The following is a 16,020-nucleotide window of genomic DNA, read 5'->3' as shown; positions in this document are numbered from 1 at the left end:
ATTTGGTATCAGGAAAATTCCTACTACTTTTTTAGAGAGCCCTCACAAATGAATATTCACTCAGTGTCAAATTCTTTAAATAGTATTTTTAAAAGTTAGTATTTTAAAAAATAGCAAGCTAGCCAACCCATGTACACAAGAATGAGGTTGAATTCCATAGTGCGGTATTAACACACCTGGTGGCTACTGCTTCTAAGTTGAATAACTTTGGTTTTAAAAAGCGACGCTGCTGCCCTGGCTGGTGTGGCTCAGTGGTTGAGTGCTGCCCTGCAAATCAAAGGTTTGCTGGTTCGATTTCCAGCCAGGGCACATGCCTGACTTGCAGGCCGGGTCCCCAGTAGGGACATGTGAGAGGCAACTTTACAACTAGTAAGATAAAAGTTACAATACTAATTTCTCAGTGCATGGTCCTTTCACTTTATGAAATGCTTTGTACGTTTCTGCTTCTGAATTTTTATGTGGCAGCCGTGAATAGTTTAATCTTAACATTTCTGATCACACACACATGGGCTTAGGAACGCCAGGACATCACAAACGTGGCTTCCACCCTCAGCTTTATCCTTCATAGCCTTGTAACCTGGGCTGCTTCGTCCCTCTGGACTTCAGTTTTCTCTTCCTACACAGAGTGAAAATAGTAACCTAAATGCACAGTACTTGGTATTGTGTCAGGCACAAAGTAAACAACCTTTCTTTTGTTTATGATGGAAGTTGCCATCTTATCATCAGCATCACATTATAACCTGGGAGAGCCTATTATGTCCTCTAATCTTGCCCTAACTTTTTTCATATATTAGAAGAAGTTATAGATAAAATAAAAGGCAGGCTTCATTAGAAGCTATTTTATATAATTAAAATACTGAATGGGGGCACCTGGTCTTGCATTAAATAATCAGGTAGAGTTAGAAAAGTTTTGCACAATTTTTATTAATATCTTACATCCTGTGTTTTACAAGTGGTTGAGGATTTAATTATGGCTCTGCATCCCCTGACTAGATGCTCAGTGTCTGTCACATTAGAAGTTTACGTTGCTTTATGAAAATGTCTATCATTTGTACTCCCTCCGATGTTTTGTATGTTTACTCTTTAGGTGTGTACCTAGAATGAATTCCCCATTTAAGCTCAGTGTGAGTCTTGAAGTATGCTTTTAAAACTAACACACCTTTGGCCCTGGCAGTGGATTAAGCACCAGACTGTGAACCAAAGGGTCACGGGATCAATTCCCATTCAGGGCACATGCCTTGGTCATTGGCCAGGTCCTTGGTGGGGGTCATGCGAAAGGCAGCCACACATTGATGTTTTTCTCTCTCTCTCTCTCTCTCTTTCTCTCTCTCTCTCTCTCTCTTTCCCCTCCTTCTAAAAATAACTAGTTAAAATCTTAAAAAAATAAAAGTAATATACTTTTGTAATTAAATGCCTTCTTTAGAAGAATGTCACTTAGGCAGCACTTCCTCAGGGGTCATCACCAACACATAGCTCTCCAGTTGCATTTTCCTGTTAACAAGCCAGCAAAGATGGCTCTCTGAGTGCCTCTAATGGCTATTCCTGTAGATGTGTGCTTCTTTGCCAAGAGCCATAAATGTCCCTACAAAGAATTCATCAGTACATATTAACCCAGTGTTTCTTAAACTTTTGGTCTCACAACCCCTTCATGTTTTCTAGTATGATTGAGGGTTCCAAAGGGCTTTTGTTTATGTGGGTTTATCTGTTGCTATGTACTGTATAAGAAATTAAGACAAAAATTTTTTAATATGTATCAATTTGTTTAAAAATAATACTATTATGTAACAAAGCATATTTTTATGAAAAATATATTTTCAAAACCAAAAAAACTTAGCGACATGAGTGGGATTGTTTTGCGGTTTTTTACATCTCTTGAATGCCTGGCTTAATAGGAGACCACTGACTTGCACATCTGTTTCTGCAGTGTGACATGATACTGCACACTAGGTAGCCCCTGGAATACCTCCTTGCTCACTTGGGACAGAGTGAGAGTGAAAAAGGCAAAGAGCATCTTAGTATTGTTACAAAAGTGGTTCAGTCTCACATACACCATGGGGGTTCTGGGATGATACTTGGGAGAACTATTGAATTACTCAACACTAAGGAATCACTGAGTTAGGTGAACAGAATTCTAAACTCAGAGGTCTTTAGTTAGTTATTCAGTCTTTTGCAACGTTTCACAACTTGATCTCTGCCCTCAATGGGCTCATGCTCTGATAGGAAAGAAAGATATATAAATACATTTCAATATCTGAAAGGTAGGAGTTACGAATTCTGTGTATTGTGTGTCTGCGCACGTATTGGAGAGGTAGACAGGGACCACTCTCCATAGGAGCTGATCTTTCAGCAGAATTTTAAAGGATGGGTAGGGGTGTGACAGTCTAAGAGACTAGAGCGTTCTGGAAAAAAGCTGCAGCAGGAAGGCATGTTTGTGGACTGTTGCTGGTACCTGGTTAAAGTGGGCTTAATTTATTTCTGTTTCAGTTTATGATTACAGGTGGAAATCTACCAGACAGTAAAGATGCACTGCATTTGGCACAAACAAATGGTATCCTCATATCACTTTTACCCAAAACAAATAATTGAGTTATTTTGAAGAAATCTTTCTGAGAACTGCTTCAGGTACAATGCAATGAGTCGTGATGGTAGAGACAGCAGGAAAATAGACTGATTCCAATGGGACGTGAGTAGGATGAAAACAATTCAGAGTGCCCACTGGCATAGCAGAGCTTGAAAAAAACTGTTCATTGTACTTAAGATTTCAGTTAGTGAGAATTCAGGTCACCAGGTATATAATTTAACCTCAAATATTTCTGATGTAGAATTTTTGTGTGTATGTTGTAATGTGTTTAAGATATGAGTTGCTTTTTATTTGCTCTTTTTTTAACTTAAGCTGAGAAAAGTTATTTATTATGCAGACCAAATGCTGTCCCAGCAATGCAAGTAATAATATAACACATAATCTCTCATATGCTTACTTTATGTTCATACATTCTGCATCTATTTAAAACCTTTGAACTTTTGGAACTAATTCCAAAGGAATCCTAACTATATAAAATGCCTCCTTTATCTGGCATTCATGTTCTCATTAACCTTTTTTGGGGGGTGGAGGCCTGCTTCATTTGCTGGACACTGAAAAATCAGACATTCTGTCCCCCCTCCCCCCCCACCCCCAAAATACTGGCCTTGTTTATGGCAGTCTTCTCTTCAGGATCCACTGATGCTTTTTCCTGGTGATTAAAGTCATAAGAGGAATCACCTTCCCAGAGCTTTCAGGGGTGTAGGAGTGTTTGTCTTCCATGCTTGCTGTCCCCAGACAGACAGTGTTCGGGGGTTCTCACATCTCCCCGATGGCAGCCCTCTTCCACTCCTCCCCGCGAACCTGTGTCTTCCCTGCCTTCAGTGCTCCGCCTCCCTTTACACGTCACCCTGTGTATCCGTCGGAGCCCGAGGTGGCGCCACACCTTCCCTCCCTGGGTTCAGGCGCAAGAAGGGCCTTAAACCACTCACAAGCCCTTTTTGACTTCACATTTGTGTTCCCTACAGTTAAAACTATCAAACAGTATGGCCTCCAACTAAGGGAGCTTTACCTTCCATCAGAAAAATGAGTTCCCCCTTCTACCTCTTTAAGTCATCCCCTTTAAGGGGAAGGAATACATATTTTAACTGGTAAATACATGAAATAACACAGCCACCTGAAGAGTGACTATGAAATATAAAATTAGCTATTGACATTTAATTGTACAAGAAATTGTTTCATTTTCCTTTCTAGAAGACTCAGTAAATACCACGCTTTGGCAAGAACTGCATAAATTCTTTTTACCAATATGTTAAGGCAGATTTTTCATCTTCATGTCCTGTTTTGTTAAAGTATTCCAAAAATTCTTACATGATTAACCTAATGCAGTCTGGCAGTTTGAATAGTTTATGGCTATTGTTGAAAATTAACCATTTGAAATTAATATTCTCTTATGCATATTAAATATACATATGAACAATATTTTGAAAATAATCCTCGGACATTATTTTGTGCTAGATATGTTTTTCAGTACAGTTGGATGTCATCCTACAAGATGTGATGACTTTGAAAAGAATAACCCTGATCTTTACTTCGTGGAATTGCTAAATCTTGCTGAAAACAACAAAGGGAAGGTTGTAGCAATAGGGGAGTGTGGGCTTGGTAAGTGCCAATCTCGCCCAGCTAGAGTGACTTTGAAAATGATTGATTTGCTCTGTGTAAGTCCTGAGTAATTATTGGTTCTGTTTTCTTCTTTTGTCTTTTGAAGATTTTGATCGACTACAGTTTTGTCCCAAAGATACCCAGCTCAAGTAAGGAAATTTGTTGACTTTAGAAATTATTGTAAAGTCTTAAAAGAGTGTTTTTTAAATTACTTTGATCAAATATGAAGTTAGATTAAGCATCGAGATACTATGTTTTTCCCATTGTATATCAAAAGTTCAGTGAAACAGATTCCATGCATGTAATTCCTAAAGGATGGAAGGATAGTTCCCTGATTAAATAACCATCTAATTAGATTTTAATGGTAGAGATAAGGGGTGCGCTGTCTATAGTAGAGACTTTTTGTTGCTTTTTATTGCCTTAATAAATGCATTCCTACATGAACCATTCCAGTGAAGTGAGATTCATTTAGAAGGGATGTAATTTAAGAGGAAAGGGTATCAGAGAGAGACAGGATCAACCACCAAAGCTAGAGAAACTTCCTTTACTCTTGCTGGGCATTGGATATGTCACTTTGGGCAGGAGAACCCTTTCACAAGAGCCATGTTGAGGGTGGCAGCTCTTGGAAAACAACAAAACTTACAAGCCTGAGGGACCTCCTGTATCCTATTGCCTATCGCTTTTATTTGGCGCTCCTGTCAGGGGTAGCGGAATAGGCTGAGAAGAAAAATTTGGCCATAGGCTTAATTGAAGACCTGTGTATTTTGTTGAATTTTGGAAACAGTGTCTTCATTATCAAGATGATAAAACATTAGAATGGGCTTCTAAAGGAGGTTAATTTATTATTCAACCATTCAGCAAATATTTATAGAGTAACATGCCAGAAACTACTAGGAACTCAGTAGACAAAAATATCAATAAGGTATATCTGTCCCCAGAGCGACTTCAGGATAAACAGCCCTCCGTCTGCTTAGTTGCTTATATATGAACGAGGAGTCTGGATCAAAATCTTTCTTAAGATACCATCTAACTCTATCATAATATTTTTTGAAAGATTTTTATTTATCTTTAGAGAGAGGGGAAGGGAGGGAGGGAAAAAAACATTGAGGTGTGAGAGAAGCGTCAATTGGTTGCTTCTTGCACGCACCCCAGCCGGGACCTGGCCCGCCACCCAGGCGTGTGTCCTGACCAGAGCCGACTATGCCCAACCGGGCTGCGCGGGTCAGGGCATCCATCATGTTACTTAATAATTAACCATTTTTCACATGGTCCTTAACCCAGTGGCTGTAAGGGATTTTTAAAATAACACATGCCAGAAGTCTACTTTTTCCTCCTTCCTTCCTTGCCCCGCCACAAACAGCCCCATAAGCCAGCGCAGTTGAAAACACCTGCAGGAGAAACAGGCTGACCGGTGAGTCTGTCACAGCCTATACTTCAGGCACCAAAATTGCTGGAGCATGAAGGTCCATGGCCAAGTGACACAGGGTGGGTTAGGAATGCTCTGTGAAGTCTTTCCTTCCGTCCTCTCGTTTTTGTAGCTCTGTCCGAGCTGTTTAGTTAGTGACGTAATAGCTGCTGTGTTTTTCAAGGTTCATGTGACTGGCAACAGGATCACTAAATCCCTTTATCTCGATTGTCACAGACGTCAGCTCACTTAACCTTAAAAGTTCACACTCACCTTTAAATAGAAAAAGCAGTTGTCTATAGCAGTTTCTCAGGTTAAGCCCACAGATCATAATTCCTCCACTTTTGGGTCTGTTCGCGGCCCAGATCAGCCAAGGGATGAAAAGACTGGTGTGACAGTCATGGGCAGTGGCCGAGTTCCCCGAGAATTCTTGCCCATGTGGCTTTTCATCCATGAGTTAAAACTGATTCCAAAATGCAACACAAATAACTTTAAACTCAGTTTTTTTGTACTAAATGAAAACATTAATAGGATCAGTTCTATTTTACTGCTCTGAGGGTACTATTCATCTTAAGATCAGAACTTAAAAGAATATGTACAGCAAGCTATACTTATGCTTTAACAAACACCAATTGCCCGGATGTTAATCTGTCATAGAGAGGTCCGACTGCATTCAGTAAGTGGTTGTCAGGTGCTCTCTCACAGTACAAGGAAAACGAAGACTTAGAACCACTGTGAATTGTGGATGACTGTGGAAGGAAAGCCGTAACGACTCGAACGTTCTTCGGCAGCTCCAGCAGGGATAAGCCGACAGCCAACTGGACCGTGTGCTAAGTGGGATCAGTTGAACTCTGTTTTCTTACTTGAGCAACTATTTCGTTGACCCTGCTTACGTACGTCGGAGGAGCCCACCACGACTTCAGTTACACAGCTTTTGTACTGAAAGAACTCAGTTTTTGTAGTGCCTATTCCACATTTAACTTAAAGTAACTTCATAGCACTAAATGGCCTAGCAGAAGGCTTCACTCCAGACTTGTAAGGACATTTTCAGTTTTTTTGAATAATGTCTTTGCTGCTTCTGGCCCTAAGAACACCACTGAACAACAATGCAGCCACATGGGGACATATTTTTGGAAGCAAAACTTTAATTTTATGCAATATACGCTGTGGAGAGCGAAGCAAATTTAAGGCTACTTGTTCCTATTTTTTTGGTAACAATAGAACCCACTGTGCTGAAGATTCTTGACATTATATTATTTTTCCAAGTATTTTTTAATACATTGGAATAAAATCTGATATGATCGTGGTCATTAAATGGATTTGTTTGGAAAGTTACACATGAATTTTTTTATAAGAGGACATGAATGATTAAATAGGCTGGAAAGTTGCTATCAGGAAGGTGTGTGGACGGCAGGGAGAAGGACTGAGTGCAGGAGTCGGAGAAGGCTTTCCCGGAGGTGACAGGGCCTGAGTGAGGCCCCTTTCGGGGTGGGTGGGTTTAAAGAGAAGCTACAGTAGAAATTTCAGCAAGATGGGGAGTTCAGTTTGAGATTTTTTTGTAAATGTTATAAAACATCAAGTGACTTAGTAAAAAATGACACACAGTAATAAACACATTTGGATTGTTGTTCAGGAAACAACGCATGATTCTGTCCTGGCTCCCTCCCTCCCCTGGGCCCACCCTGACAGCACGCAGCCCTCTTCTCGGTGCACACGGCACCTCCATGTTTCCGCATTCCCCGCCGGTACCGAGGTGTTCTCTCCCCCTCCCCCTCCGTTACCTCTCCCCTCCCACAGTGAGCTAGTGTGTCTGTCTGATTCTTCAAAGGCCCGGACCGAGTCCGAGTGCTCAGGTGGTGGTTCCCGTAAGCCCCTAGCGCAGTACTTTTAGCACATGGTAGGTACTCAGACGCTTGTTGGATTTTTAATAAGGAGGGAAGTAACTTTGATTACTGTACCGCAGCATGGGTTAAAAGTGTGTAATTCACCTTTTTCTGTTGGGTCTATTTTTGGAAGAATTTACATTTTAGTCTCTGCTTTTATGCCATTTGAAACAACCCGTGTAAGAGTTGTCTTTTTTTTTTTTTTAGGTAAAAATGTAATCTGGAAAAAGATACATGTAAAATGAAAAATAGGAAATAATTAATAGATTAGGAGGCAGGACAAAAAAACTTATGTGCAGTAGATGTAGTGTCTGAAAAATGATGATAGGTAAAGGCAGCAGCATGTTAAAATTAAAAGACCTTTGCAATCAACAGAGCTTCCGGTTTGAATCATAACTGCCGTCTGGTGGCTGTATATATCCCTTTATAAATCTCAGCTTCCTGAAATGGCAGTAATACCTCCTCCTACCTTTTCATTTGGTAGTGGAGCATGTAGTGCTGTGACTGGCATAGAGTAAGTGCTCAATAAATTGTGGCTAGTATATAATTTTTAGAAATATTGACATCCCAAAGGAAAATACTGGCTATAGTTTCTGTTTGGGGTTTTGAAAAATGTTTTTTAAAGAGCAAAAAGCAAAGCATGCAAACCAGGAAGAGGCCCGAGTTAGTTACAGGAAGGTTATCTTTTAAGCATACCCTGTATTTTCAGTTCCTCTGCCCTGTGCTACACTCCTTACCTTGTGGCAAGGTCATGCTGTGTTCACTTGAGTGGGAGGAATTTGCTTTTGGGGCATATTTCTTGGGGTTTTAAAATGTTAATACTGTGCAGGGGTTTTTTTCTTTTTAAATTAAAAATTCAAAGTAATCTTTAGGGGACCTCAGATATGAGAGACTGAGGCCCTCTTTGCCATCAGCCAGTGTATAGAGCACTGGTTAAGGTATACTAGTGTAATGCATTGGGTCTTTTGGATTTATCTCATTTCTATTCGTAAAAGTTGCTACTCTGAGCCTGGACATTTTAAGCCCTGTCCTTCCTTAGTTATTGTTGAGTCTAAAATGTAAGAAGCCGTTAACATAATCAGAATCAAATTACAGCTTCACTAAAATGAGCAAATCTAACTTAGGAATGATTTTCATTTATGAACTAAAAAAATCATGAGTAACTAAAAGCAGAGAAGTCCCTTAATAGGTGCCAGTTCTGCCCTTTAACTTATATTGTTATTTCTAGTTAATCATATATGTGTTTTTTCTTCCTTTGAAGACACTAGTCATTTGATTTTAAGTACCACTTGTCCTCAATTTGTGTCATTAGGAATAATTTTTTAACACATGGCTTCCATATGATACCTATCTAGCTTGAGCGCATGGACCTCTCTTTTCTAAAACTAGACAAGGGTCTGTAGACACGTTGCTTGGGCATCTGTTATTTTCATTAACTGTACTTCTGCCTGCTCTGTTATAGGAAGGCTAGTTTCCAAGCGACTGGTTAGAATCTGCAAATCTCCAGCTTGGTCATGTGGTTTAGTACATGGACTTGTGCCTGAAAGAAGTGTCCAGTTTAGGGAGGAGAACACAAAAAGCGGAGAGTACTCCCGGCTGTGTAGCCAGAAGCTGAACGCACAGCGAAGCTCCCCTGGTCACTGGAGCCCACTTCATTGCTGATATTTGAATTAGAGGTTACGGAAGTAGTGACTATAGTAATGAATTAGATCTCTCCCCCTGGTTTTTGCTTGTATTTCCTACACTGAAATTTTAGTACCTGAAAAATAGTTTTGCTTATTCTAACCCAGCAGAATTTGAAAGGTTGTCTTAAAAACCTAAACATTAGGTAATAAAGACATAGATCACTGATTTTAGTAAGACTGTCTTTAAGAAGTATTATTTCTGTTTTTAATTTTGAAACATAGCATATTCAAGGATTCTGAGGGGTACTCCTTGAAAATAGTTGTTCTGCACTTTAGGAGACAAGGTATAGGAAAATATTGCCAAAGAGATTTAAGTTAAACACAAATTATTCCCCAAGATCAAGGGGCCTAGAAGAGATAACATAGTAAGACACCTACTGTCTGTAACTCCTGGCTTCACTTAAAGCTACCTGACCATTAAGGAGAACAAGAACAAGAGGGAGCATGGTGATAAAATCAAAAACAAAACAACAAAAACTGCCCCCACCACCATCCGATTGTGTCCTGTAGATATTATCATTATACTCTAGGAAGAGGCTCTTTGAAATGCCACGACTTTCAGTAGTTTTGGCTGGGACTTGGGATTGGAGCTCAGAGATCTGGTTCCGGGTTTGCCACGGTGTTGGTGTGTTGTGACCTTGGACAAGGTCCTACCCACCTCTGCCACTGGCTCCTGTGCTGTACTAGGGTTCTTCTGAGGATCAAATGAGATAATGGTTTCTGGCGCTTAAAAAAGCCTTTTCATAAAACTATTCTGAAATATTCAGGGCTACTGTGTGATTTGCATTTTGCTGAAAAATGATGGAATATTTCAGTTTTTATGCTCTGTAACAGGTCCTTGCGTTTAGTTTGTATGAAATCCTGCTTTTTGTTCAGTGGTAGTAATTTCTTAGACAACAGAACATAGAAAACAGTACAGAGTTCTGCCTGGCTTCTCACGAATGAGTTGACCCCTGCAGGTGGTGCTCAGCCCGCTCTCAGAGCCAGGTGCCAACTGTGTATCTTCCACCACAGACACTCTGTGCAGGGGAGGGATCCCGCAGGTTATGGGGGGGTGCCTGTGTCACTTGCTGAGGTTTGGTTGGAAAGCCAGTTAAAAGGAAGGGGATTATCCCCTATACCTCTAAACTTGAACTTAATAGCTCTTAACTTCTATCAGTCAGTAGTAAAGTGCTACCTGAATTACCTATTCGTTATAATCATTCCTGAAAATAATTTTGTAATCTCAGAAAATGAAGTATCCCTTTCCAGAAGATAGGTGTTGTAAAAGCCTTTGGCCAAGCCTGAAGTATTTTAAATGCCTGAATTTGCTACTTCTGTCCTATAATTTCTAGGGAAATCCTCTTAACTACAAAAGATCATTTGACAGTTATTTTTCTTGTGCTAAAACAAAATTTCTAACAAGAAAATCTTATGTATTATGCAGATATTTTGAAAAACAATTTGAATTGTCAGAACAGACAAAATTACCAATGTTTCTTCACTGTCGAAACTCACATGCTGAATTTTTGGGTGAGTTAAAGCTAAAATATTTAGAATTCGTTTTGCAGAAATCCAGCTATTTGCTAAAAGTTCTGTTTTTAATTCACAGATATAATGAAGAGAAATAGAGATCGGTGTGTAGGTGGAGTAGTAAGTATAAGAGGTATTTTTGATAGATGCTGCACAAAAGCTTCTTGGTTATTAAGGCTGGCCTCTAAAGTAATTCAGATGTCAGCAATAAAAGTATTAAGACCCTTCTCTCATTATATGAAGGACATGTAAATTTAGTTACTTTGTCCAGAGCACAACAATGAGTATAGAATTCTGTTCACAAGAAACCCCTGAATGTACACATTTTATTATAACAGTGTGGTAATTTTTCTCTGTCTCTTCTATCAGCCATTCTTAAATTTGGGCAAAATAAAACTAGTTTTAATAATACTTGAAAATAATTTGACCCTCATTTCAGATTTGCCTTCCTAATTTCTCGTCAACTGTATTCACTGACTTTCTGCCACTCATGAGTCTAGAGACTCATTCTCTTGTAACTTGCTTCTGTTGTAAACACTTCTCCTGTATGGTCATTTCAGTCATTAATCTTTAGGCATTTCCCTTAAATATTATGCCCACCACTGAACTCCAGTATCTATCCATATCAGTGATTTTTAATTATTTTGGGGTCATGGACTCCTTTGAGAATCTGCCTCAGAAAAATGCTGAAATATATAAATTTTCATACAAAACTTCAGGAGAGACTCACTGGTCTCCAGCAAAAAAACCTGTAATCCAGGTATATAAAATACATATCTGCACTTTGCCAATTAAGGAAGAGGAAGTAGCCCTGTGCCCTAATTATATACCCACATTGGCATTGCTTTGACAGTGTCATATTTATTCTCAAGTTTTTAGCCTCATCTCATACGTACTAGTGATGTGCATGCTTTTTGAATTTCTGGAGTGGCAAACATTCCTGTGTGCACTTCTAGCTGAAGTTTACTGACACGCTCACTGCCCTTTGAAACAGCGCGGGGGGGTTGGGAAAGGCGTGCACCAACGCTCTTGGTGTTGCTGGTGGCACCTGCAACCTTCAGGCGCTACCTCTCAGCCCATTTGCTCTATTTCTAAATAAGAATTTACTTGGATGATTCCCTAATACTTATTGGATAATTCTCTAATAGTTAAAAAATTAACAGCAACAACAAATCCAACTTCAATGTTTGACTTTTATTAAAGGGACTGCCAAATAAAGAATGAATAACTAATTTTCTGAAATGGTTTATGAGGAGTCACATTTAAAATTATTTCCCTATTATTGGAGAATGTGTTTTCTAGTCAGCTGGAAATGCTGAGGATAAAAACAAACCGTTTGGGCAGCTGTGCAAGAGTTTTATTTGTTGAAAAACATGTTACCTTAGTGTATTCAGACTCCAGGCTCAGTATTAATGTGCTATATCACTGGTTAGGTAGAGTGTTGTTATTGTTGCCTACTGGTTTTGATCACATAAGTACATCCAAACTATGAAAACTAAGCCTTAACCCCTACATCTTTGAAAAACAAAAACACCGTCTCAATTTTTTTTTTTTTGGCCTACTGAGCTGGTATTCTCACAACCTCTTTATAAACTGTCTTAAAATTTGCCTCTTAAAAGTCATTTCTAGTAAGCAGTATCCTATAGCAGAAAAACTGAACATGTAAAAATATTTATAAAGTAGTTTTATAGCATTTCTAACTTTTTCTTATGCTTTGGCCTAAGAATGCGGCTCCCTAGGGCAGTCCCCCTTCCTGGAGACGTAACTGTGATGTGTGCGTGCAGTAATGCTGGTGGAGAAGTGTCCACACAGCCACAAAGACAGGGATTTTAGGTGGCCCACTCATCCTTGCCTCATGTCATTGGAGACGATGACAGGTTGTAATCATGAACGCTGATTTGAAAAATTATAGGGGCACCACATATGAAATCTGTGGTCCCAAACCCCTAGTGCACCTATATTCTTGCTAAGAAAAGCTTATAAATTGTATTTAGAATTTTGAAGGAAGAGTCATAAATTATACCTGTATGTCTTTAGGTGCATTCATTTGATGGTACCAAGGAAGCGGCAGCTGCTTTGATTGACTTGGATCTCTATATAGGATTTAATGGTTGGTAGGTGCCTGTTTTCTGTTTAACTTTTATATTAAACAGATTCCTTAACTTGTCTTATAGTGAATTGTTGATAATGATAATAAAATTTATTAAAGTTATTTTGCATTGACCTTGGCCTGAGAATTTCAGTAATTATGTAAGAAATGCGATAGTACTGTTACGTGTTTACACTCGAACATTTAAAACTACTACCGTGTGTCCCAGCAGTGGAACATAATTTTGTGTTGAGCTCAACAGCTAGCCTTCCCTAGCACTGCAGTTTGTTTTCAGGGTGTTCTGTCCCAGACATACCTGTTCACAGCATCGTGTGTGTGCACACGCGCACATGCCTGTATATACAAGCACGCGATGTGTAATTGTGGGGGAAAGGTCATACTATGACATCATCATCTTTATGTCTGTAGGGCAAGTAACTGAGGCTTAGAGGAGCTAAGAAACAGCTATAAAGTACAGTAACTCCAAGTGTGAAGACCTACGTCGCCTGGCTCCTCACTCAGTGACCTTTCTGCTGTTACACCAAACAAAAACCTCACGTACCCAATGCAGGTTCATTTTCTTCCAAATTTGGGAGCCTGCACCAGTGTCTTTTTTACAGGATGTCAGTGTGGCTCATTAAGTAAATTGCAAAATAGTATAAGATTGCTTTCCCTCATTAGTGTTTCATTTCCTTAAAATTATTTTTCTGATAGCAATTTTTACTAAAATTTTAGGAAACAGAATCATGAAATTACCTGTCTGCTATAGAGTTTAGACTTACTTAAATGTTCTGGGTATACGTCCCATATTTTAAGTTATTTGACTAATTTGTCAATATGCAAAGGAATATATGCATATTAATATGCATATGGGATGTATGAATAAGTGCAGTAGTACTAAGAGGCTTCAAACAGTCTCTAGCGTGTCTTCTACTCCTAAGTCAGCTTTTCCAGAGGCAACCACATTGCTGTTTATCACCTTATTTCTAAATATGCATCGCAGTTATTAATTCATTCTCTTTATGTTCTCATGAAGGTATATGAGCATTTAAGTTCACATCCCATACTGTTCCCTCACCTGCATTGTCGTCCATAGTCCTCTCAATGTAGTTATTTCAGAATTTTGTGGTTATATGCATATTTGGTGTTTTATTATTGATGATTGAACCACGTGGTGTATATACCACTTTTTGACTCTCCTGGAGTAAATTTCCTCATACTTTTATTTTATTTGAGTGTCTTCAAGACTTGAAGCCTTCTCACACTTTCCAACAACTCTGTAAAATGCCTTTCTCTCTTTTGCCACGTGAGGAAACCTACCTAGACAATCCAGTAGTTCCATTCCTTCTAGACCCTTCCATCTTTCTGCTTGCTTGGACTGGTATCTTTTCTGTGATAGAACTATTTTTCTGTCCGTGTATTCATTTTGTTTTGATGGAACACATGTTTGAAAAGGAACATATGCTCTTCTTCCCTCTTGAAAGTGTGCTTGGATAGTGGATTAAAAAAACAACTTCCATCTGATACTTTTCTGTAGCATCTTCTCATCTCTTTAAATTATGGTTCTTGAAAGTTATTTTCTGTATACCAAAAAATGCTCTGAGTTCTTTTTTCTGCTCTCTCTCACAACGCAGGCTTTCTTTAAATGTTGGGCAGTTCCCTGTATATTGTAAAAGTTAAAAAGGAAAAAAAAAACGCTGTTAGAGATAGCCCATCAACTGGCAGGCCAGTCACGTGGCCACCTGATGTTCTCACCAGGGATCCCTCAGGGTCAGCTTGTTGAGATCTTCCGCCGGGTGGGTTCAGTTCCTCCAGAGAGGATGCTCCGATGCCTGGGGAAGAGTGGGGTGGAGACTCACAAACGTGCCTGCGTGCTGAAGCAGGGTAGGGCTGCAGAGGCTCTCACTGTGCAGGCAGTCTCCATGTCCACTTCCATGTCTCAGCCCTGCACGCCTCTGTGCTTGTCCCCCAGTCCAGTCTCTGATTGAAATTTTCCAGACTGTCTACTTCTCTCCCTCTCCTCCCTCCTCTCCCTCCCTTCTCCCTCACCCACGGGTGGGGACAAAAGTCATGGTCTCTTCACCAACTCACTAATCTAGGAGTCCCATCTTCTCTTTACCCCGACTCTTCAAACAATCCCCCTCTTCAGTCCCAGCCTTTTCCTAGTTTTTCCAGTTCTTAGAACTTTCTTGGCTGAATTGGTTTACTTGTTTCAGTATCTCTTTCTGCAGGCACATAGCACTTAAGCTGCTTAGCAGGTAAATACAGGTTATTTACCATTTCTCCATCCACTTTCTGATTTATGTATTTTGATTAGGGGGTTAGCAAGTATCTCCTAGTTTCATCAAAAATGGTGTTTCTTTTTTTTCTTGTTATTTTGGACAGCTCTCTGGAGGAGGAGGGGTAGAAGGCCTTTTATTCTACCCTGTTGAACCATAAGTCTGCTTCAACTGTTTCTAACCTGTCTTCAGTTTATAAAGGCTTAGCTTTTCTTCCCCTGCATTAACATAGTATTAATGGATTAGTCATTTGTCTAATCAAAGTCAATATTTGTTCTTGTTTTGAAATTTAATTTATTATAGTCTTAATTTGAGTCTCTGCTATGTTAATTTATACTGTCTGTCACAAAGTCTGTGGTTTCTAATTAAATTATAACTTTTCCCTTCCTAAGAAAAAGGGCGAATTTAAAGTTGAGTATAGAAGCATAGTTGTTCTTTAAATGGGAAACCTTTTAAATAAGTACACTAGCTTCGATTAAAAATATTTCTTCTGGTACTGTTTATTTCGGTATTTAGATCAGTTTTTACAAATTGCCAGGATTATAAAATCAAATTAACATGAGACTAATAACAGGAAAAAATCTTCAAACTTACGATGTAGGTACATATGGGCGCTCCAGAGAGCAGGATGAGACCAGAGGCAGTTGAGGCCTCGGTTGCCCTCTTCAGCTAAGGACAGGGAGGGGCTGTGGTTTGGGGTTTCAAAGCAGAGGAAGGCAATTCAAAGGGAAATGAAAAGCAAAGGTTTGGTTAACAAATGTCGGGCCATCTGTAACAATGGGGACACTGTGAGGATATGGATCAAATGGGCCCTGTGCATCTCTGTCACAGTTCAGAGGGTAGTTATGATGATCCGTCGTCCCTCACTGGAGCAGATCCTCCACCTACATTCTCTTAGGCACTTAGGGGGAAGGTCAGAAGTTTTTCCTGTTTTTCTTAAAAGTAACGAGCTTAAAATAATATCCCAAAAGGCATATTTGGGGAGGG

General features: G+C 39.5%; 1 protein-coding gene across 11 annotated transcripts in view; it reads left to right on the top strand.

The window, feature by feature from the left end:
• The window catches only part of TATDN1 (TatD DNase domain containing 1), a 30,685-nt gene that overhangs the window by 8,435 nt on the left and 6,230 nt on the right, over positions 1-16,020 (top strand). For 4 of the 11 annotated variants that reach the window (XR_004904439.1, XM_028533851.2, XM_036031404.1 and 1 more), the window contains 6 exons: positions 2,485-2,548; positions 4,037-4,180; positions 4,287-4,329; positions 10,580-10,665; positions 10,745-10,785; positions 12,703-12,779. Coding sequence is in view for 9 of the 11 variants with exons in the window: in XM_028533851.2 (XP_028389652.1) it covers positions 2,485-2,548; positions 4,037-4,180; positions 4,287-4,329; positions 10,580-10,665; positions 10,745-10,785; positions 12,703-12,779 (455 nt within the window). In the remaining 2 variants the exon portion in view is untranslated. Of the gene's footprint in view, positions 1-2,484; positions 2,684-4,036; positions 4,181-4,286; positions 4,330-10,579; positions 10,666-10,744; positions 10,786-12,702; positions 12,780-16,020 lie in introns of those variants that run through there. The other 7 variants (XR_004904438.1, XM_036031406.1, XM_036031405.1 and 4 more) reach the window with 7 other exon arrangements.

Source organism: Phyllostomus discolor, chromosome 7 (assembly GCF_004126475.2).
Source record: "Phyllostomus discolor isolate MPI-MPIP mPhyDis1 chromosome 7, mPhyDis1.pri.v3, whole genome shotgun sequence".
Taxonomy (NCBI): domain Eukaryota; kingdom Metazoa; phylum Chordata; class Mammalia; order Chiroptera; family Phyllostomidae; genus Phyllostomus; species Phyllostomus discolor.
The sequence above is the reverse complement of the archived record's forward strand: the minus strand, read 5'-3'. Positions and strand labels throughout refer to the sequence as shown.